The 22902-nt window shown below is 49.2% G+C and overlaps 1 protein-coding gene across 1 annotated transcript; it reads right to left on the bottom strand.

The window, feature by feature from the left end:
* Nucleotides 1–2342: 2342 nt before the first annotated feature.
* Nucleotides 2343–12233, bottom strand: LOC139830402 (uncharacterized). The gene is made up of 5 exons (XM_071818404.1): nucleotides 12203–12233; nucleotides 9312–9597; nucleotides 9022–9229; nucleotides 8848–8931; nucleotides 2343–2555 (listed from the first exon to the last, which is right to left on the bottom strand). Exons 1-5 carry the CDS (start codon nucleotides 12231–12233, stop codon nucleotides 2343–2345), a joined length of 822 nt encoding a protein of 273 aa, XP_071674505.1.
* Nucleotides 12234–22902: the final 10669 nt, after the last annotated feature.

Here is a 22902-nt window from a genome sequence, read left to right as displayed (position 1 = left end):
TGCTAGATTTAGAAGAATTCTAAATATTGTGACGGATTCTACAAACGAAGGCAGAGTATGTCATTGTTTTGACAATGAATAAGGATGTTAAGTCAAGAAGTTCTTTGAGAACTTGGTGTAGTTCCGATAGTGTCACAACTTTGAAGCTATATTGTGTGTGACAATATTAGTGACATATTTCAGACTGCGGAATTAAGGTTCCACCAGAAGACCAAACATATTTAATGCCGACTCATTAGGAAAATGAGTGATGCGTTAAAGATGCAAATGAATTGCAAAATACATACGTTTCTGAGCGTGTCAGATCCGTTGACTAAAACCTCTCCCGTGAGCAAAACATGATAAAGCACCGGAAGGCCAAGGTGTTATATCTTTACAAATGTAAACTAGATTATTGACTCTAGTGCAAATGGGAGACTGTTGGAGATATGAGGCAATAATAAATGGTTATTATATATCTTTGTGTTTATGATAATGTTTACATATCATGCTATAATTGTATTAACCGAAACATTGATACATGTGTGTTATGTAAACAACAAAGAGTCCCTAGTAAGCCTCTTGTATAACTAGCTTGTTGATTAATAGATGATCATAGTTTCATGATCATGAACATTGGATGTTATTAATAAACAAGGTTATGTCATTATATGAATGATGTAATGGACACACCCAATTAAGCGTAGCATAAGATCACGTCATTAAGTTATTTGCTATAAGCTTTCGATACATAGTTACCTAGTCCTTCGATCATGAGATCATGTAAATCACTTATACCGGAAGGGTACTTTGATTACATCAAACGCCACTACGTAAATGGGTGGTTATAAAGGTGGGATTAAGTATCTGGAAAGTATGAGTTGAGGCATATGGATCAACAGTGAGATTTGTCCATCCCGATGACGGATAGATATACTCTGGGCCCTCTCGGTGGAATATTGTCTAAATAGCTTGCAAGCATATGAATGGTTCATAAGAGACCACATACCACGGTACGAGTAAAGAGTACCTGTCAGGAGACGAGGTTGAACAAGGTATAGAGATACCGATGATCAAACCTCGGACAAGTAAAATATCGCGTGACAAAGGGAATCGGTATCGTATGTAAATGGTTCATTCGATCACTAAAGTCATCGTTGAATATGTGGGAGCCATTATGGATCTCCAGATCCCACTATTGGTTATTGGTCGGAGACAAGTCTCAACCATGTCTACATAGTTCGCGAACCGTAGGGTGACACACTTAAGATTTGATGTCGTTTAAGTAGATATGGAATATGGAATGGAGTTCGAAGTTTTGTTCGAAGTCTCGGATGGGATCCAGGACATCACGAGGAGTTCCGGAATGGTCCGGAGAATAAGATTCATATATAGGAAGTCATATTCCATGTTTGGAAATGATCCGGTGCATTTATGGCAGGTTCTAGAAGGTTCTAGAAAAGTCCGGAAGAAAGGCACTATGGAAGGTGGAGTCCCGGAGGGACTCCACTAGCATGGCCGGCCAAACCCTAAAGGGGAGGAGTCCTAGGTGGGCTCCACCTTGGTGGCCGGCCAGCCCCACCTCAAGGAAAGGTGGGAGTCCCACCTTGAGTAGGACTCCCCCCTTGAGTAGGTTTCCCAACTTTGGGAAGTTTTGGTGTTGGGGTCTTATTCGAAGACTTGGACTACAACTCTTGGGGCTTCCACCTATATAATGAGGGACAAGGGGAGGGTGGCCGGCCACTCTTGCCTCCAACCTTGGCTGCCCCCTTCATGGCCGGCGCCCAAGGCACCCCTCTCCCAAACCCTAGCACCCCTCCTCCACATACAACTCCCGCATACGCTTAGGCGAAGCCCTGCCGGAGTTCTCCATTGACACCGCCACCACGCCGTCGTGCTGCCGGGATTCCGAGGAGGATCTACTACTTCCGCTGCCCGCTGGAATGGGGAGAAGGACGTCGTCATCAACACCGAACGTGTGACCGAGTACGGAGGTGCTGCCCGATTGTGGTACCGTCAAGATCTTCTACGCGCTTTTGAAAGCGGCAAGTGATCGTCTACCGCAGCAACGAGAGCCTCCTCTTGTAGGCTTTGGAAATCTTCAAGGGTTAGTCTCGTTCATCCCCTCGTTGCTCCCATCTTCTAGATTGCATCTTGGCTTGGATTGCGTTCTCGCAGTAGGAAAATTTTTGTTTTCTATGCAACGAATCCCTACAGCAGGACCCTCCCCATGGCGTTGTCCTTAACACAAAAGGAACGACAATGAAATTCCACAAACACATCAGGTGGTCGGTAGCTCATGAATCCATGATCCAAGGGTTGTAGTTGTTGGAGTGTGTCGTGGCAGCATTTTCACCATGATGCTAAGGAGGCTGGTGGTTGGGGCCGACGCGGTAGTTGCAGCAGTTGAAGGCCTCGTGCGCCCAGATACCGCAGACCTGGCAGCGGGGTCTCCAGCGGTGCTGGCCGCCGATGCCGCCTCCATTGCGGCCTCCGTTCCCGCTTCCATTGCGGCCGTAGCCGCCTCCATCCTGGCGGCCGTAGCCGCCGTTGCCACCACCATTGCTGCCCTGCCCCTGCTAGCCATCATTGCCGTAGGGACGATACGGAGCTCCGCCGCCGTGGTAGGCAGGGTTAGGGCCTGTCGCAGCGTTCACCGAGGACGACCATCCCTCAGTTTGCGCATGTTGTGCCTGGAGAGCCTCAAACGATAGAACGTGAGAGTAAAAATTGGACTACGAGGCAGACTTTTCCCCGACAGTGTATTCCGCAGCGATGGAGTTGTATGCGGACCCAAGTCCGGTCAGGATGTGGTCGCTGAGTTCATCGTCGCTGATTGGGGAACCAGCGGAGGCCATGCTGTCGGTGAAGGCCTTCATCTTGTGCATGAAGACGGTTGCCGACATCTCCTCCTTCCGAGTTCCTTGAAGAAGACGGCGGCTATGACGCACGTTGGTTTAGTATTGCTATAGTAGTGTGTATGTGTTGTTTCAATTGTGTGATAAAAGATGATAGTCCTCCGTTTGATATTAGTTGTCATTGATCTAATATAATTAAAATATAGCTTATTAATATGGAATGGGGAGAGACAGAGAGTATATATTTATCATCACATGCACACGACATTGATCATATTATGGTTAAGTCTAATTAGCTTGCAGCTAGATTTTAGTTTTGGCTGAATCAACATGGGACGCTAGGGCACGGGATAGTGCAATACATGATTATGCATGCATGCATGCATGCATGGATATGCAGCCTGTGACCTAAAATTAGCAGGCGGAGACAAATTCCTTGAAAGAAAAAAATAAACACATGAAGCCATATAATGCGCGCGCGGGATTCCATCTGCACGCCAACGATTAATTTAACTTAACTTTGTAATATTCTTTAATTCTGACTAAAACACGCCGTACAATTTCATAAGCTTGATTGGCATCATATCGAATTTCGGATCGCCTTGCTGCATACAAAAGCACAAGCAACGAGATATACTCACAGAACCTCGAATTATCCGGATTCGTAAATGCATACTTTTCTTTTGTTTTGAGACAGACAAGGCCGGCGAAAGACAGGGAGCAAAGCTAGCTACTAGCAAACTATATAGAAACAAAATCACCATCTCCTGCATCCATCACTCTAACTACTGCATGCATGCAGCCAAATAATCAAGGGAGAGGTGCAGAGCAAAAGGCACCGTAAAACATCTGACGCTGCATGCACTTACAGCTATGTGTTAACTGATGAGACTTCACTACACACACGTGATACATCTTCACAAGGTTTGGAGCTAGCTAGCCTGTCAGGTTAAAAGTGGGTCAGACAGAATGCACACATAGTAGCTCTAGATGCATAGCTAGGCTACCTGGAATGTAAATAAGGTTTGCTGAGGATAAGTCGTGTGAATCCTTGTCTGTCCAAATGCATATGGCGCAATTAGCCAGCATCAGTGCCGATTTGGTACCATATCAACGGCAGCTTGTAATTAGCGAGTTCTATCACACAGCTAGCTAGCTATCTACGGCTAATGCTCAGGGGATCAGAGGCTGTGTTCCCCCGACATATTCAGTCCAACCTTTTCATCTTCTGGAAATCAGTAGTAGTAGCCATTCCCCATTCTCCTTAATCGCATGAGTTATGAGTATATAGAGTATGTCGTTACCTAGCTTAGCATGGTCATGCATGACGTGTATCGAGTACCCGACTAAGGGCATCTCCAACCGCGCGACCCGAACGGACGCGCTGGGCCATCCGTTTTGGGCCGTTTGGGTCGCCGCCCGGACACGCGGACAGCGCCCCGCGTCCGCGTGTCCGTTTGGGTCGCGCGCTGCGCCCAACGCGCGGACGCATCGCAAATTGGAGAAACACGAAAACAAAATGAAAATGGCAAATTTAAACGATATTTGATTAAACATATGCCCTATTTTGGGCAAATTTAGTACATAGCCCTATTTTGGGCAAATAAAACTAACAAAAGAAGCCCCTATATGGGCTTTTAAATTTAAACTAATTTAAAAACCCTCTATTAGGGTTTGGTCGGCGGCGCGGTGGCCGCCGGTGCGCCGCCTAGCCCCTGTGGGCGTCGTCGGCGACGTCCTCGTCGTGGACGACGTCCCCGGCGGCGAGGCGCTGTGGCTCGACCGCGCCGGGGACGCCGGCCACGGAGACCACGGGGCCTCCTCCCACGGCGAGTGGGGGTCCGGAGCCACCCGCGCCGCCTCCTCCTCCTGGAGGCGCTGCTGCCTCTCCCCGCCGGCGGCGGCGCACGGCCTCCCCGGCGCCGCCTCCTCCCGGCGGCGGCACTGTCCTCCCGGCGGCGGCGCTCGTCGGCGCGGCGCCCGGCCTCCTCCCGCCGCGCCGCCTCCTCCTCCTCCCGTCGCGCTGGCGGGCCCTGGGCGTAGAGCTCCCGACCCTCCGCCTCCTCGACCTCCTGCCGGGCCGCGTCCTCCATCTCGGAGGTGCGAATGGCCGCATGGAGGTGCGGCCATTTCGCCTCCTCCTCCGCCGCCGAGATGATCAGGGCGGCGCGGAGGTCCGGGTCCTCCTCCGAGGACTCCGGCTTGGGCTCGATGAGGAGAGACGGCGGTTGCGGCAATGCCGCACCGCCGCGGGCGGCCTCTCCGATGTGGAGGCCGCCGCGGTTCCCTCCGGCCCGCAGCGCCGGCGGCCGACGCCGACTGCTGCTGGCCTCGTCGTCATTGGCTCCGGGAGCGAACCGTCGCTTCGGGGCCATGGCGGCGGTTTTGCTCGGGGAGTGGAGTGGGGACTGGAGTGGAGGGCCAGATCCCCTCCAGTCCCCATTTATTAGACTCCCTGGTCACCGACAGGTGGGCCCAAGGGAGACGAGGCGACCAGCGCGCGGACGCGAGCGGACGGCGCGTGCCATCCGCGGCCACGCAAACCTAGCCCAGATTTGGGCCGGGTTTGCGTCGTTCCGTACGCCGCGGCCGTCCGCTTTTGCGGTGCGTCCCCGCGTTGGACCGGGTTTTTGTCCGTTTCGACCCATCCGGACGCGCGGGCGCGGGATGGGTCGCCCGGTTGGAGATGCCCTAACTGGTACGATCATGTTCATGTACCTTCTTTTTTGGGAATAGTACATATCCGTTCCGCTAATATATACCAATGCCCCTGTATATGCATATATACATATATATTGTTGGATGGGTGTGAATTCTTTCGATCGTATCATATCAATTTGTCTTTTACCAGCCTATTAGAACTTTTATCGTAGAAAGTTACTTTAATGAAAAATCATATATGTGCAATCTGATCGTTTGTTCGGACGGTCAAATTATTAGTTAATTAATCAGTTGATTTGCAGGTGGCTGTGTTAAGAAGTACTATTTTAAATATTGGAGATGTTTGTTGTCGGTATCTAGCTAGTCGGCCGCTGGGAGATCCATTCCCCTTGGCATGCTGCTGGCGTGTTGGTTTGATATTTCCGGTTCTACTTGCGCGTGCTTTTCCCACCTTAATTGGCAATTTGGTGATTAGGTGCCCTACTATATATATTGCATCTTGCTAATATCAGTGCCCACTACCTAGACCACTTACTAATCAAGGGAGTTAATTAATACACACTGGCTGATTAATGAACTTTTTAACCTCATGTTGCACTTAGCTAGCGTGGATCTTTACGCATAGGTTTCTAGTTAGGATCAGTGCACCAGCTGCATGCATGGGTGGATATGACCGATCAGTGTGCTTTGCAATAGGGCAGCATCCCACAAAAGCTGGTTACTAGCAACAAAAGAATCCCACACAAACAAAAGAACCATTCCGTGGTTTGGAATGTCGATTCCGCGGTTTGGCAAATGCCATCTCTCCAAATTGTATTGATGAACCCGTCATATTGGGTTGTAATATACAATTCCATCTTCTAGCAAGCTCAACCAACATATTGATTTGGTGGAAAAGATTAGAAAATTTATATTTCAACACTAATCATATGCCCTACCAATAAAGCACCTTTTTATGTGTAGAGACGCTTTATTAACTTAAACAATTAATTACGCCGAGCTGCTTAACATGCAAACCACTACAGGGAATCTCTACCTATGCCGACGGCCTCCGGCCCTCGGCGTACCACAACCTAGCCCTCGGCGTACGGTACGCCGACGGGGACCCTCGGCGTAGCTCCTCGGGCAAGGTTGGCCTCGGCAGAAGCCACGTGGCCCTCGGCGTATCAGCGACCGTCGGCGTAGAACGAGAGGGCCGAGGGCCAGGCCACCCGTCGGCGTACTAGCGCTCGGCGTAGCACGCTAACGGGCGCCGTCGAGCTGACGGCCGTTACGGCTACGCCGAGGGGGCAGCCGTCGGCGTACCGCGCCACGCGTCGCACCCTGGCGAGCTGTGCTGCACGCTACGCCGAGGGGCGCGGCCGTCGGCGTACCACGCCACGCGTCGCATCCTGGCGAGCTGCGCTGCACGCTACGCCGAGGGGCGCGGCCGTCGGCGTACACTGCCACGCGGCGCGTCCTGGCGGGCCGTGGCGCATCCTACGCCGAGCGGGTGGCCGTCGGCGTAGACTGCCACGCGTCGCGCCCCTGTTTCACTCGACGCTACCCCGAGGGGGAAGCCGTCGGCGTAGAGGGTGCCATATGGTTCATGTCGACGCTACCCCGAGGGGGAACCCGTCGGCGTAGAGATGACCATTTTTTCTTTTTTTGCTGGTTTGGTTGTTTCCCAGGATTAGCAGCACATTAAATCACAAATTAATTCACACGAAATAGAGTAAGTGCAAATAGACATAACACGAAGTTCAAGTCTCATAACATAGTTGCGGATACATAGTCGTAGTCTCATAACATAGGTACAAGTGTCATAGTGCGGATACATAAGTAGCTACTATGGGACAACTAGAGGAGCTCGTCGCCGCTAAACACCGGCCCGGGCCGATTCCTTCCAGTAGAAGCTGCGGAAGAACCACCGGGAGAAGGACCGGGAGAAGTACCGGGAGTAGTACCGGGTGTAGCACCGGGAGAAGGACCACCATGATGAACCGGTGTCATGTCCCTCCCACCACCCTGGTTTCCGGAACATCCCGTTCCCTACACACATGTTCCCGAGATGTTAGCAATTTGCGAGGCAAAGGAAAGCCGTAGTATTCGGTTTGGCGAAGAACTTACCGTTGTTCTCCCATAGTACTCCGCAGCGAAATTTTCCTTCGATGGCATGTTTGGCGCCGGCCCCGGAAAGGGAGGCATCGGCCCTAAATCCTTTGTCATCCGATTTGATTACCCACAAACGACGCCCGCAAGATAGTTTACATGTCGGTCTTTGCAGAAATGAAGCATCAAACTAGGGAAAGTGGGACTTGTCATCATTTGCGAAAACAAAGGTTGGAACTTACATGTATATATGCCATGTACTCCATGAACTGCTGCTGGTGCTGGTTGAAGGCCACCTGATATTCTTGATGAGCGGCCACGTAGGCCGCCTCGAAGTCAGGCTACAATTTCACAAATTCATGTCTCGTTAGCACTTAGCAATGTATGAACGAAAGTCGGAAACAGGATGGAAATGAGGGAAACTTACGTCGTATGCGGGTTGTTGCCGAGCCCGGCGACGAGGCGGGAGAGGGTGGCTGTCCTTGGTGAATCCCGCCTTGAGACGCGTGAAGGTCGTGGTGAGGGTATGCTTGACGGCCTTGTTCAGCATGGCGAGACGGCCATGCGGCAACCCTCCGGACGACAGGACCAACGACTCCTCGTCGACCTCCGCGCTCATGGGGTCATCCACCTCCGGGTGACGATGCCTCACCATCTCGCAGTAGTTCTCGACGTCCTCGGCGTAGGTACCGAAGTACTCAGGGAGCGAGGGCTGAGGCTGCGAGAGATCGGGCTTCTTAAGCCGCATCTTGTTGTATATCTCGAGGTCAGACATCTCCTCCTCGGGTCCTAACGCGGCCCTCTGCATCGCGAAAGGAAATGTTGTGAGTACCAACTTTGAACCTGAAGGAAAATAAAATGTATACATACCGTCTTCCCCTTGTAGCGCTCGTAGCTGAGGTTTCCCCCACAGTGTGTGCCACCGTCGCCTCGGTTCTCCGCGTTCCGCCTCGCCACGGCTGCAAAGTCCTCGTCCATCTTGAGCCACCTCGTCCTAACCATCTCCTCCCATGCCTCGGCATGCGGCTCGGCCCAATCGGCGATAACCTGAAAATGCAATACTCAACTCAATCTAATGCAATCGCAACTTAGTAGCAATGTAGAATCTCATTGACATTTTACTCACCGACATGTAGTCCTCCACCGTCATCTCGTACTCGGCCTTAGCATTCTTACCGACAATGTCCGGCTTATGGACCCTCTCGCCTCTCTCTGCCCAGAAGTGACCCGCGGACGTGATCCTTTGGTTGTACCACACCTGCGGTGTCAACCTCTCACAAGTCGCCCGCAAAGTCCTGTTCGCGGCCGTCTGCTCAACCTCGGGCGCCACACGATAAAAACACTTCAATCATGCAAAAAACAATTGTGAGATTCATGAGTTAGAACATTGGGGTCATCAAATATGAAGGAAGCTCGAGAAAATATGTCTTACCCAAAACTTTCTCATCACGGCCTCAGCAGCCGTCGGGAAGCCTACGCCAGGGGCACTCTCGTAGTCCGTCCAAGTAGTGGCTAGCTTCTTCTCGCCAGCTGGGACAGTGCCGAGGGGATAGTACTTGCCCGGCCAGAACTTCCTAAGCAAAGCTCCAATCATGCTGCTAGGCAGGCGCCCCTTGACCCCCGGAGGAAATATCCAATTGCTGCACATGAAAATCAAACATTAGCACATGAAAATCAAACATTAGTACATGAAAATCGAAATTGCCAAATTAGTACACTTACTCAGGGCCAGCAGGAATAATAAGGGTCTTCGCCTCATGGGTCTTAGGCTCCTTCCTCTCGTCGGGGACTCTCGCTTCCCCACGAATCTTCAGTGCCTTCGGCCGCCCATCCTCCTCCGGAGTCTCAAACCCGCGGCTAGAGTCCTCCTCGGCTCTAGACTCCGTCTCCGCCTCCTCTCTAGACGTCCCCTCCAAAAAGAACCCGGAAGCAACGTCGCCTGAAGCCGAGGGTGGTGGCTCAAAGTCCGGTCCTCCCCAGCCACCTCCACCTCCACCTCCACCTCCACCTCCTCCCAAGCCACCTCCAGCTCCACCACCTCGTCCCCGTCCTCGTCCTCGTCCTCCTCCCGCGCCGTCCTCGTAACGCGGATTGCGACGCGGTGCCCTCTCACTCCTTCTAACATTGTTCTTGCGTTGTTGCATCTTCTTAAGCAAGCTCGACGAGTCCTCCTTGCCGCCGCTCATATTGTTCAATCACCTGCATTGAGAAAGAGAAAACAATTAAGAAGCATGTTGAAAAATATATAAATAGTAAGCATAAAGACACTAAACAATTAAGAAGCATGTTCAAAAATATATAAATACTAAGCATAAAGATACTAAACAATAAAGAAGCATGTTGAAAAAAATATAAATACTAAGCATAAAGATACTAAACAAATAAGAAGCATGTTGAAATATAAACACATAAAAGACCCTCACCAGCCGTCATCAATCTCATCGTCAATCTCATTTTGTTTCTCCTTGCCACTATCACTATCACTATCTTTTGAGTAGTAAGTTGGATTTTGATAGACGGGTGGAGGCTCATCATCGCTATCATCTTCCACTTGTAACTTCTCGAGCATATCTATGTCCTTTAGATCCACCACTGACTCACCACGAGTTTCTGCATCGTTCCTGAGGTCCTCTTCAAGAACACATTCTAACTCAAAGTGCCCGAAGTCCTCTTCCTCTTGATAGAAAATTCCCTCGTATGTTACAGGGTCAATGTTGTTGTAATCGTCCTCGGAGGGAATCGGTAGGTTACCATGTGGCGATACCTGGAACACGACTTCCCAGCCGTTGAGGGCCGCTTTCTGGCATGGGTACGGCAAATAATAAACTTGCTTGGCTTGGTGAGCAACAATATAGACATCGGCTCCGGTATAGGTGGCATTCGACATACCATATGGATTGAAGCCATCTGTAGCTATCGCAATTCTGACATTCCGAGCATCTGCTGCCCTATGGGGGTATTTTCTATCAAAGTTCTTCCATGCATTGCCATCAGATGGATGTCCCATCTTCGTCCGCCCCTGATTGTCCTTTATTCGAGTCCCCATCTTGTGCCACGTCATCTGTTTGGCGGTCTCCTCAGTCAAGTAAAGCCGCTGGATTCTTTTTATGAATGGGAGATACCGAAGAATCGACTTTGCGATCTTTGACTGCCTCACCTGACCATCCTTTCCCGTTACCTCTTCATACCTAGAGGCCTTACAAATGGGATAGTACTTGTCCTCCGCAAACTGTTTCCAGAAGAGAACACAGCCTTTTTCACAACAGTCTATCCTTTGATAATCCATGTTGAGCGCCGACATGAGTTGCCTCGTCTCGTGCAGGCTTTTAGGCAGACAATGCCCTTTGGGCAACATGTTACCAGTTGTTTTCAGACTTGCTTCGAAGCCGTCACGGGTGGTGTTGTACCGGGTCTTGTCGGCTAGACATTGGGAGATGGCATCGAGCTGAGAAATCTCGGCGCCATCGTACAGAGGCGTCTTAGCAGCGGCTATCATATCATAGAAGGCCTTCGCGGCTGGCTCTGGTTCCTCCGGTTCTGGAGGTTCCTCCGGTTCTGGCGGTTCCTCCCGTGAAGGTGGCGACTCTGGCATGTGGGCATCGACAAGATCATCTAGAAAGTCTCTAACCCCATCATACTCATTGCTATTGAGCCGCTGCCGCATCACCTCACCTCTGTCACGTTCGTGCTCATCAAAGTCGATCTGCGTGACGTAACGAGGCATATACCCATATTGCAGAAGGTGTTTAAACATGTCATCTTTTCCACGACGGTGATGCTTCAAGCAACGATTGCACGGGCAACGTGGCTGAACCTTCTGTTTTGTACCACGCGCCAACTCCTTCACTAAATGCCAAGTCTTCCTTATCCACTCATCTGTTTTATTAGTCGCACTAACACGGCCGGTGTACATCCATCCATTATCAGCCATCCTCTGCTCTATTGGAAGCCAAACGACAAGCATAGCATTTATATCAAATAGGAAAATGCATCATATTTTAATTTTTTTAACAGGCAAAACGAATGCATCAACCTACATCTCTACTAGGTGGGCTCCTAGCAGCCGCCGGATCCGTAGATTGAGTACGTTCTCCATGCTCTACCCCGGTCCGAGTCAAAATTTCGGCAGCACCTCCCCGCTGCTCTCCCGATACACGTCTCGCCAAAAAGACAAGAGGATGTGCATCCGGAGAACAACGGTGAGCGCTGCCCGAAATCCTGACTCGGACCGGAGCGGCATGGAGAACGTACCCAACTACGGATCCGCCAACTGTCCCGTAAATGCCGCAAGCGTTACGGTTGAAAATATGCCGACCACTAATGCATATTTATCCGCGTAACGCTTGAGGACGGGAAGTGACACCTAGGTTACGCAACTTGACTTGGAAAATGAATCTAGTGACATAAATAAAATGCGGAGAAGAAGTTGGAAATTTAGCTCACCCTCGGCTGTAGAGGAAGTAGTCGAACAATCGAGTGTCGATGTCGACGGCCGTCGAGAAGCGCGTCAAGATCCGGGGTGCTCACGACGAGGCGGTCACGGCATGGCCTATTACAAATCCATGTTATTAGAACAAATTCAAATTTGCATTTCTATTTCCATACATACATACATATGGTTTCTACTTCTATTTCTATTTCCATTTCCATACATATGTGCACTTTTGGTTATGCTTTCTTGTTAGTGATGTTATTCTGTACAAAATCTTGATTGTTATTGCTTCAAGTATGGTGGTATTGCTTAGTGGGGGAAACAAAGCTAGTTTTGCTAACTGAACCGTAAAAGTCGTGCATTTAAATGGAGTCATGTTTGGACATTGCTATTGTCGAGTACTGGTTACAATTGCTCAAGACCTAAACTAACTTATTATTGAAAGAGAGATATGTGACAATCTACAAATAAAACTACTAACTTACTGGGTTCAGATTTCATATCATGTCTAATTTAAGTAAACCAAACTACTTTCCCCTTACCATACCGGGTACTGGAGGAGGGCAAGCGAGAGGGCAGGCGAGGAGGAGGGCGGGGCGAGGAGGAGGGCGCCGCGGGGCGGATGGGGACGGGCCGGAGGAGGAGGGGGAGGGGAGGAGCTAGGGGCGGCGCGACGGGCGGTGGGCGGCGGGCAGGAGGCGGCGGCAGCGGCGTCGGGCGGGAGGCGGCAGCAGCGGCGTCGAAGCGGGAGGCGGCGGCAGCGGCGTCGGGCGGGAGGCGGCGGCGGCATCGGGCGGGAGGCGGCGGCGGCGGGCGGGAGGCTGCGGCGGCGGCGTCGGGCAGGATGGACTTGGGAAATAATGGGCGCGGGCTTTGGCGAGGAGGAGGCCGACCAGGGGGTTTTTTCGGGCTCCACCCATACGCCGAGGGCCACCCTCGGCTTATGTGTGTCGCCCGGGCCGACCAGGTGGACCCTGGTTTACTCTAGGGTTTCCCTGGCTACGCCGAGGGCCACCTAATACGCCGAGGGCCACCCTCGGCATACTATTTGTTTTTTGTTTTTTCTTTCCTTGTTTCTTCTAACCATAATTAATATACTAGTGGGAGAATTATTAAGAGAGGTTAGCTAAGGGATAAACAGCAGGCGATTTCCCTTTTGCCCCTTCGATCGGGCGGTCTACCCCGACCTCCATCGGCGGTGCCTCCATAGGAACAAGTAGTAAAATTAATTATATCATCTTATACCTGAAGATTCCCTCTGGTACATGAAATCCTAACCTCATAAAATTAATTTTTGGCTCCGTTTGCTTTGCCAAGCTAGCAAAACGGGCGCCGGGACATGCGGTATGGCCGTGCGGGCGCGCGCGTGCACCCGTCCGCCAACGCGCGAAACGGAAAACATTTAGCACATAAAATGACGCGTCCTAGACCTAAAAACATTTTTCCCTCCATTTATTGAGCGAAGGAAAGTGTGGCCCCAGTTCAAATCCGGTCAGTTTCCAGCGGATTCGGCGGGGCACCGCAGGAAGCGGGTGGGATTCCCAGATGGCTTCCGCGCGCATATGGCATGTGATAGGTGGTGCGTAGGAGGTATCCTACCGCTGCGCGGAGGTCCCGCGCGATACTGAAATGCGCACCATGTAGCTGCTTCACAAAAAAGCCCTTCCGGCACCCGAAAATGGAAAAACCGTCGCCGTGGTTCGGATTGGAAATCCGCGACCAGGGCCTTGCTTCCCATCCTAAGGCCCACGCACGTGCCAAATATGGGCTCGTTCGGAGCAAACTATGTGGTGAAACGGGCCGTTTCTACTCATTTCCCTAAAAGCCATAGACCTCCGCACGAGAGAGCCCTGTTCGTTCAGCGTGCTCCCAGATACTTGCCGTATCCCAGTTCCGTCTATTGAAGTGGTTACTAGGACACATAAAATGACGCCACGCGGCTCCGCTCGATTTTTGGCTCCGTTTGCTTTGCCAAGCTGCGCAAAAGCAGGGCGCCGGGACATGCGGTATGGCCGTACCGGGCGCGCGCGTGCACCCGTCCGCCAACGCGCGAAACGGAAAACATTTAGCACATAAAATGATGCGTCCTAGACCTAAAAACATTTTTCCCTCCATTTATTGAGCGAAGGAAAGTGTGGCCCTAGTTCAAATCCGGTCAGTTTCCAGCGGATTCGGCGGGGCACCGCAGGAAGCGGGTGGGATTCCCAGATGGCTTCCGCGTGCATATGGCATGTGATAGGTGGTGCGTAGGAGGTATCCTACCGCTGCGCGGAGGTCCCGCGCGATACTGAAATGCGCACCATGTAGCTGCTTCACAAAAAAAGCCCTTCCAGGCACCCGAAAATGGAAAAACCGTCGCCCGTGGTTCGGATTGGAAATCCGCGACCGGGGCCTTGCTTCCCATCCTAAGGCCCACGCACGTGCCAAATATGGGCTCGTTCCGACAAACTATGTGGTGAAACGGGCCGTTTCCTACTCATTTCCCCTAAAAGCCATAGAACTCCGGACGAGATAGCCCTGTTCGTGAAGGGTTCTCCAAGATAATTGTCGTATCCCAGTTCCGTCTTTTGCAGTGGTTACTAGGACACATAAAATGATGCCACGCGGCTCCGCTCGATTTTTTTGGCTCCGTTTGCTTTGCCAACTGCGCAAAACGGGGCCGCCGGGACATGCGGTATGGCCGTACCGGGCGCGCGCGTGCACCCGTCCGCCAACGCGCGAAACGGAAAACATTTAGCACATAAAATGAAGCGTCCTAGACCTAAAAACATTTTTCCCTCCATTTATTGAGCGAAGGAAAGTGTGGCCCCGATTCAAATCCGGTCGGTTTCCGGCGGATTCGGCGGGGCACCGCGAGAAGCGGGTGGGATTCCCGGATGGCTTCCGCGCGCATATGGCATGTGATAGGTGGTGCGTAGGAGGTATCCTACCGCTGCGCGGAGGTCCGCGCGATCTTGAAATGCGCACCATGTAGTGCTTCACAAAAAAAGCCCTTAGGCACCCGAAAATGGAAAAACCGTCGCCCGTGGTTCGGATTGGAAATCCGCGACCGGGGCCTTGCTTTCCATCCTAAGGCCCACGCACGTGCCAAATATGGGCTCGTTCCGACAAACTATGTGGTGAAACGGGCCGTTTCCTACTCATTTCCCCTAAAAGCCATAGAACTCCGGACGAGATAGCCCTGTTCGTGAAGGGTTCTCCAAGATAATTGCCGTATCCCAGTTCCGTCTTTTGCGGTGGTTACTAGGACACATAAAATGACGCCACGCGGCTCCGCTCGATTTTTGGCTCCGTTTGCTTTGCCAAGCTGCGCAAAACGGGGCAGCCGGGACATGCGGTATGGCCGTAAGGCGCGCGCGTGCACCCGTCCGCCAACGCGAAACGGAAAACATTTAGCACATAAAATGACGCGTCCTAGACCTAAAAACATTTTTCCCTCCATTTATTGAGCGAAGGAAAGTGTGGCCCCAGTTCAAATCCGGTCGGTTTCCGGCGGATTCGGCGGAGCACCGCGAAGCGGGTGGGATTCCCGTGATGGCTTCCGCGCGCATATGGCATGTGATAGGTGGTGCGTAGGAGGTATCCTACCGCTGCGCGGAGGTCCCGCGCGATCTTGAAATGCGCACCATGTAGGCGCTTCACAAAAAAGCCCTTAGGCACCCGAAAATGGAAAAACCGTCGCCGTGGTTCGGATTGGAAATCCGCGACCGGGGCCTTGCTTCCCATCCTAAGGCCCACGCACGTGCCAAATATGGGCTCGTTCAGACAAACTATGTGGTGAAACGGGCCGTTTCTACTCATTTCCCCTAAAAGCCATAGAACTCCGGACGAGATAGCCACATTCGTGAAGGGTTCTCCAAGATAATTGCCGTATCCAGTTCCGTCTTTTGCGGTGGTTACTAGGACACATAAAATGACGCCACGCGGCTCCGCTCGATTTTTGGCTCCGTTTGCTTTGCCAAGCTGCGCAAAACGGGGCCGCGGGACATGCTTGGTATGGCCGTGCGGGCGCGCGTGCACCCGTCCGCCAACGCGCGAAACGGAAAACATTTAGCACATAAAATGACGCGTCCTAGACCTAAAAACATTTTTCCCTCCATTTATTGAGCGAAGGAAAGTGTGGCCCCAGTTCAAATCCGGTCGGTTTCCGGCGGATTCGGGGCACCGCAGAAGCGGGTGGGATTCCCGGATGGCTTCCGCGCGCATATGGCATGTGATAGGTGGTGCGTAGGAGGTATCCTACCGCTGTGCGGAGGTCCCGCGCGATCTTGAAATGCGCACCATGTAGCCGCTTCACAAAAAAGCCCTTAGGCACCCGAAAATGGAAAAACCGTCGCCGTGGTTGGATTGGAAATCCGCGACCGGGGCCTTGCTTCCCATCCTAAGGCCCACGCACGTGCCAAATATGGGCTCGTTCCGACAAACTATGTGGTGAAACGGGCCGTTTCCTACTCATTTCCCCTAAAAGCCATAGAACTCCGGACGAGATAGCCCTGTTCGTGAAGGGTTCTCCAAGATAATTGCCGTATCCCAGTTCCGTCTTTTGCAGTGGTTACTAGGACACATAAAATGACGCCACGCGGCTCCGCTCAATATTTTGGCTCAGTTTGCTTTGCCAATCGCAAAACGGGGCCGCCGGGACATGCTTGGTATGGCGTGCAGGCGCTGCGCGTGCACCCGTCCGCCAACGCGCGAAACGGAAAATATTTATCACATAAAATGACGCGTCACACTTGTACATATATGTTAGGGGCAGATGCAAGTTTTCCAACAATTCTGACGCTCCGGTGATCTGTATCTTGGGAAACCCTAGGGCGGGGACCCCGTAGATCTACCCTCCGTGCGAGAGTTTACCAATGTAATTTTTTACTTATTTTGGTTTATTTAGGACATATGTACATGGAAACCATAGGTTGGGCATACTTCACCATAAAATAGGCTCCATTTGAGCCGTGGCGAGAGTTTCCACATACAGATCCTGGATTTTACCAAGTGTTAGCCCATGTATGCGGAAATCGTCAACAACGGGTACATCCAAGGTTAGCCAAACCTTACATCACACTTGTACACATATGTTATGGGCATATGCAAGTTTTCCAGCGATTCCGACGATCCGATGGTCTGTATCTTGAAAAAACCCTAGGGCGGGGACCCCGCAGATCTACCCCTATAGCTTTCTCCGTGTGAGGGTTTACCAATGGACTTTTTTACTTGCTTTGGTTTGTTTAGGACATATGTATATGGAAACCATAGGTTGGGCATACTTTACCATAAAATAGGCTCTGTTTGAGCCGTGGCGGGAGTTTCCACATACAGATGCTGCATTTCACCAAGTGCTAGCCCATGTATGCGGAAATCGTCAACGCCGGGTACATGCAAGGTTAGACAAACCTTACATCACACTTGTACACATATGTTAGGGACAAATGCAAGTTTTCAAGCGATTCCGACGCTCCGGTGATCTGTATCTTGGGAAACCCTAGGGCGGGGACCCTGCAGATCTACCCCTATAGCTTTCTCCGTGCGAGGGTTTACCAATGGATTTTTTTATTTGCTTTGCTTTGTTTAGGACATATGCACATGGAAAACATAGGTTTGGAATGAAATAGGCCCCGGATGAGCCGTAGCAGGAGTTTCCACATACAAATCCTGGATTTTACCAAGTGTGGGCCCATGTATGCGGAAATCGTCAACGCCGGGTACATGCAAGGTTAGACAAACCTTACATCACACTTGTACACATATGTTAGGGACAAATGCAAGTTTTCAAGCGATTCCACGCTCCGGTGATCTGCTATCTTGGGAAACCCTAGGGGCGGGGACCTTGCAGATCTACCCCTATAGCTTTCTCCGTGCGAGGGTTTACCAATGGATTTTTTTATTTGCTTTGCTTTGTTTAGGACATATGCACATGGAAACCATAGGCTTGGAATGAAATAGGCCCCGGATGAGCCGTAGCAGGAGTTTCCACATACAAATCCTGGATTTTACCAAGTGTCGGCCCATGTATGCGGAAATCGTCAACGCGGGGTACATGCAAGGTTAGACAAACCTTACATCACACTTGTACACATATGTTAGGGACAAATGCAAGTTTTCAAGCGATTCCGACGCTCCGGTGATCTGTATCTTGGGAAACCCTAGGCCGGGGACCTTGCAGATCTACCCCTATAGCTTTTTTCGTGCGAGGGTTCACCAATGGATTTTTTTAATTTCTTTGCTTTGTTTAGGACATATGCACATGGAAACCATAGGTTTGGAATGAAATAGGCCCCGGATGAGCCGTAGCAGGAGTTTCCAGCGATTCGGACGCTCCGGTGGTTTGTATCTAGGGAAACCCTAGGGGGCGGGGACCCCGCAAATCTACCCCTAGGGTTAGGGTTAGGGTTAGAGTTAGGGTTAGCAATGGACTTTTTTCCTTTGTTTTAGGACATATATATGTACATCGATAGCACATGTTGGGCCTACTGGATCCCGTCGACCCGTCTACGAAGAGCGTCACTCGTGGGATCTACATAAGCCATCTACCATTTTTTTCTTTAAAAAAGTAACTATTTTTACATAATTCATACTAGTACATAAATAAAACAAACATAATATAAAGTTAATGACCGAGAAGAAAAAAAGAAAAAAAAAAGTGTATGCCGAGGGTGGCCGTCGGCATAGGTGGGTGATGCCGTGATGCCCTATGCCGAGGGTGGCCCTCGGCGCCTCGCTGACGCCGTGACCGGGCCGTCACGGCCGGAGCGGGACCGGAGCACATGCTAGTGCTACGCCGACGGCCTTTAGTACGCCGAGGGTGGCCGTCGGCGTATCCGTCTCTACGCCGAGGGTATGTCTACGCCGAGGGGCTAGATGGGCCGCTGCCATGGACCGGACGTACGCCGACGGCCCCGACATTTGGCCGTCGGCGTACGCCACGGCCGTCGGCGCAGCGAGCCATTCCTGTAGTGAACAGTTGTGGATCGAAGATACCGGACTACTCCACTTTGCACACCCAATTTAATCATCATGTGTGGAATAAAACAAATACAAACACATTACACATGCTTAAAATTAGTTTTCATAAATTACACTACACATAATTTAATGTTTCATGTGTATGTGGTTCGATTCGCATTACCTCTTAGGACTTTTCATAACATTTATATGTTCCTACTATGTTGTTTTCTTGGCGTACGCTAACTCAGGTTTTCTAATCCTATATGGTTTAAGACTACATGAAATTCCAATCCTGATTTCTTTTAATTTCTATCCCCCGTATGTTCGGAGATCATACGAATAAGGTCTTTGGGTTTTGTAGTGTGGCTCTATATTCTCAAGAGCGTGTGAAGCTAGCTAGCCAAGTAACCCCAAATCTCTGTTGAAGTTAATCAATAACACTAGTGTTTTAAGCACGCCCCTTTCGTCCGAAAAGGCGAACTAAATTTCAGAATCTAACACTACGGGAGAGTAGTTGACATGTGGCAAATATCTAAAACATTATCGATATATTTTCTAGTCATGCTCATGTATGCATCAACTTATAGTTCCATCAAAGCGCCGTACCTATATATACTTTATGCCACGCCCCACCACGAAGTGTTCCACGACGGCTGCCAGACCGACACATCATCATATTTAACTATATCTGTTAGCTCTCGTGCGTCTAATGCTGGCCTGGGCCAATCGCGTGAGAGTATCGGCTGTGATGGCCTTCTAATCATGCCATTGATTTATCTACTGCACAGTTAATTAACTACATATGGAAGAGGTTGATAGTTCCCATAAAGTACAAAAAGAAAACAAAGCAATCTTAGCAGCAACTTGATGTAGATACTTTGAACAAGTAAGATCAGCCATACATGGATGTAAATTAGCCAGCTGAAAGTGGCAGTGAAAGTTAATTAGCTGCCCCTTCTCAGATTTAAGCTCGATAGTGGCCGGATGACCTAACTAACAAGCTAATCAGCGTCGCAGATCAACACCAGCAGACGCTTAGTTAATTTAATTACTGCAAGTAACTGCCCTGCGCTAATCATACCCATCATGCATGACATTTTCTGTCTTCTCTCCGGCGGATGGACGCATATACATGTATGGCATGCTGCGTGCGGATTAATTCGTCACCCCTCAGTATCGTTGATTTAGTACAACTTATTTTTATTAAAGGGCTCATTTAGTACAACTTTGTATAAATCAGAGACAAATAATATGAAACGGAGGAAGTATAACTAGAATCAGCTTTTGGAATGTACATGCAATGTTTGCTCGTTTTGCTCACTTAGTTATTAACTTGAGAGAATTCGCAAAAAAAAAAAAAAAAAAAAACTTGAGAGAGAGTGTCTACATGCATGGAATTTTCAACTGAAAAAGTAATGTAGTTGCACCTGCACGTTGACCTTGAACCCTCGCCCAAAGCTCTAATGGAAAAACTAATAAAATACATTCCCTATATGTAAGCTGATTTCCGGCTATATCACCACCATCAATAGTTTTAAGGTTTGTGCTACACTTCTCCGCTGATATATATTTTACAAAAAGACCTATCTATTTTCGGAAATCAACCCGCGCTATAACCATAAGTGGTTCCAAATTTTTCACGGAGGTTTTTGGAAGGATTCTTGACCCATGAAGAAACACAAAAATTATCCTATGAATGTATGTAAATTCAACGTTGTTTCAAATATGTTTTCATGAAGCAACACAAATGGGGGTGCAGCTTCGTATAAGTTGTGTCACTTTAATTGAAACCTTTCGTGATATTTTTGAGGAGCTTTAATTCAAATCTACACTCATTAGAGAATCCCTAACATGAGATGTATTATTGAGCACCGAAAACAGATGATGTAAAAATTATGCATCACCAAAAAGTGGGTTTGGCATCACCTGCTTACTTTTGAATTTTCCAAATGATGTATAATAGGGAGTGAAGCCCCCGAAGCATATGGAAGAAGGCGTGTGACGCAGAGACAAGGGATCTGATAGGATGTAAACGAATATATGCCTTTTGAAATTTAGTATATTATTTTCGTACTATTTTCCATTTTTCCATGAAACAAGAACCCATCATGGAGATAAAATTCTCCCAACCTTTTCCACTGGTGCGTTTTGAAAATAGAAGTCAAAAGAAAGAATCAGAGGCATGCAACTCTTTAATACCATCAAAACCCAAAGCATGCACATCAAGATGTGTCAATAGGTTCACCTTGCAGGGAAGAGCATTCTCTGTACTTGAGAACATAAGGGAAGGATTCAATGAATTCAACCCATTTGGCAAGTCTTTTATTCAAAGATTTTACCTTGAAGATAATTCAAATATTCATGATTTCTGAAAGCTCCTTCTGCCATAGATATTGTTTCCTAATTTTAAGAACATGAAGTAAACCGTAGAGTTCCATGTCATATATAAGTTAGATAATTAAGTTGAGTTCCATCAAGTTTTTTTTTCTAAAAGAGGAAACCTTCCTACCACATTGTAAGAAAACTTCACATATAACGATCACTTAATATGAAATCATTATGTGCCAAAAATGGCCACCTCAAGGGTCCAAATGTGATGACGGGATTAGCTCTAACTCTTTCCATACTTGTTAGATTTGAACTTGATTCGTCCTGATAGACTCGTGAGGATATAAAGTGTGCTTTGGAAGGCATTAGAGATGCCGAAGGGCCCTTACATCTAAGGGCTATGAATCAGATGTCCAAGATTTATTGTTGGGGGCGATCTATGTAAGGAAGGGAAACCCTAGGTTTCTGGGGTCATAACTTTTCATCTATATCTCTTTTGAACTCTAGCTTTCTCTGAGTTATAACAAAAATATTTGTTAAATTTTGTAGAAATTTCATAGCTTAGACAAGATGTATTATTCTCTCCTAGAAACATGTTTAGTTCATGAAAGGTAGATAATAATATCATGGATCCTCGTGTACAAAATTTTAGTTCGTGTGAGAAATTAAAGAGTTGGGTGCAGCGTTATGCCTGCTCGATCCTCATTTATATAAATACTTTCAACTAGTTGTATCATTAAAATTTGAGTTTGGCGTTGCTAAGTCAAAAGTGTTACGAAAAAAGCACCTATTTTGGTGACGTTGTAGAAATAGATATGATGATTCAATATTTATGAGCTTGCTCTTTGCACATACCAAGATCAAAATGTTTTATTTTCAATTGTACCTTGGAGTCTTCGAACTTTGTCATTTGGATGCATGGCAGGAATGGTGAACTGTAGTCATGCATGTACGTTCATAGGAATGGTGAACTAGATTAATATCATGTTGAAAAAACATACACAGTCATATCTTCACAACAATATGCATGTCATGTATGTCTTCGAAATGATGTAGCTAGATTCATAGAATGTATGTTGGTATGAATTCTGAGCTAGAGTCAGGTAGTAGGTTTTTCTGAAGATATGAACTGTGAGTCTGTGACCGAATAATTGGATGAAAGTACGTGTTTTCGATGACGATTTCCACCCGTGGCGATCGAGATTAAAAGTGAACGTCCGGGAGAATAGTGCTTTGCTTGCTTGTGCGACCATGTTTTCGATCGTACTCCTGTATGCATTAATTTGTTTCTGTCAGCGATCGGTATATATTCGTTGGTAGTAGTAGATAGTTTTGGGCCAATAATATCCCAGTGCACACGCACATTGGGCGGTGACGGCGTGAACAACTCAATACTTTACATTACCATCTTGATATCATCCCCATTTGACTCTTAGCGATAGCGAGCTAGCCAGCTAGCCAGGGTACCCTATGTCGCCTAGCCACCATCGCTCGGTCGAGTAAGCAACCCGGCCGGCCTATACGTGACATCATACATACCACACCACGCTAGCCGCCCAGCCAAGCTCTACTTATACCAGCGTCCACTGCCCTTCTCCATCGGCAGCACGA

This window comes from Lolium perenne, chromosome 4 (genome assembly GCF_019359855.2).
Source record: "Lolium perenne isolate Kyuss_39 chromosome 4, Kyuss_2.0, whole genome shotgun sequence".
NCBI classification, from domain to species: Eukaryota; Viridiplantae; Streptophyta; class Magnoliopsida; order Poales; family Poaceae; genus Lolium; species Lolium perenne.
Note: the sequence above shows the minus strand (reverse complement) of the source record. Positions and strands in the feature narration are given on the sequence as shown.

Coding starts and splice junctions, on each gene's coding strand:
- LOC139830402 (XM_071818404.1), bottom strand. CDS start 12,233: ATGGAAATAGAAATAGAAGTAGAAACCATAT. Junction 8,932..9,021: donor CCGTGATGAGAAAGTTTTGG/GTAAGACATATT, acceptor GCATGATTGAAG/TGTTTTTATCGTGTGGCGCC. Junction 2,556..8,847: donor GTGAGAGGTTGACACCGCAG/GTGTGGTACAAC, acceptor GATGGCTAGCAG/GGGCAGGGCAGCAATGGTGG.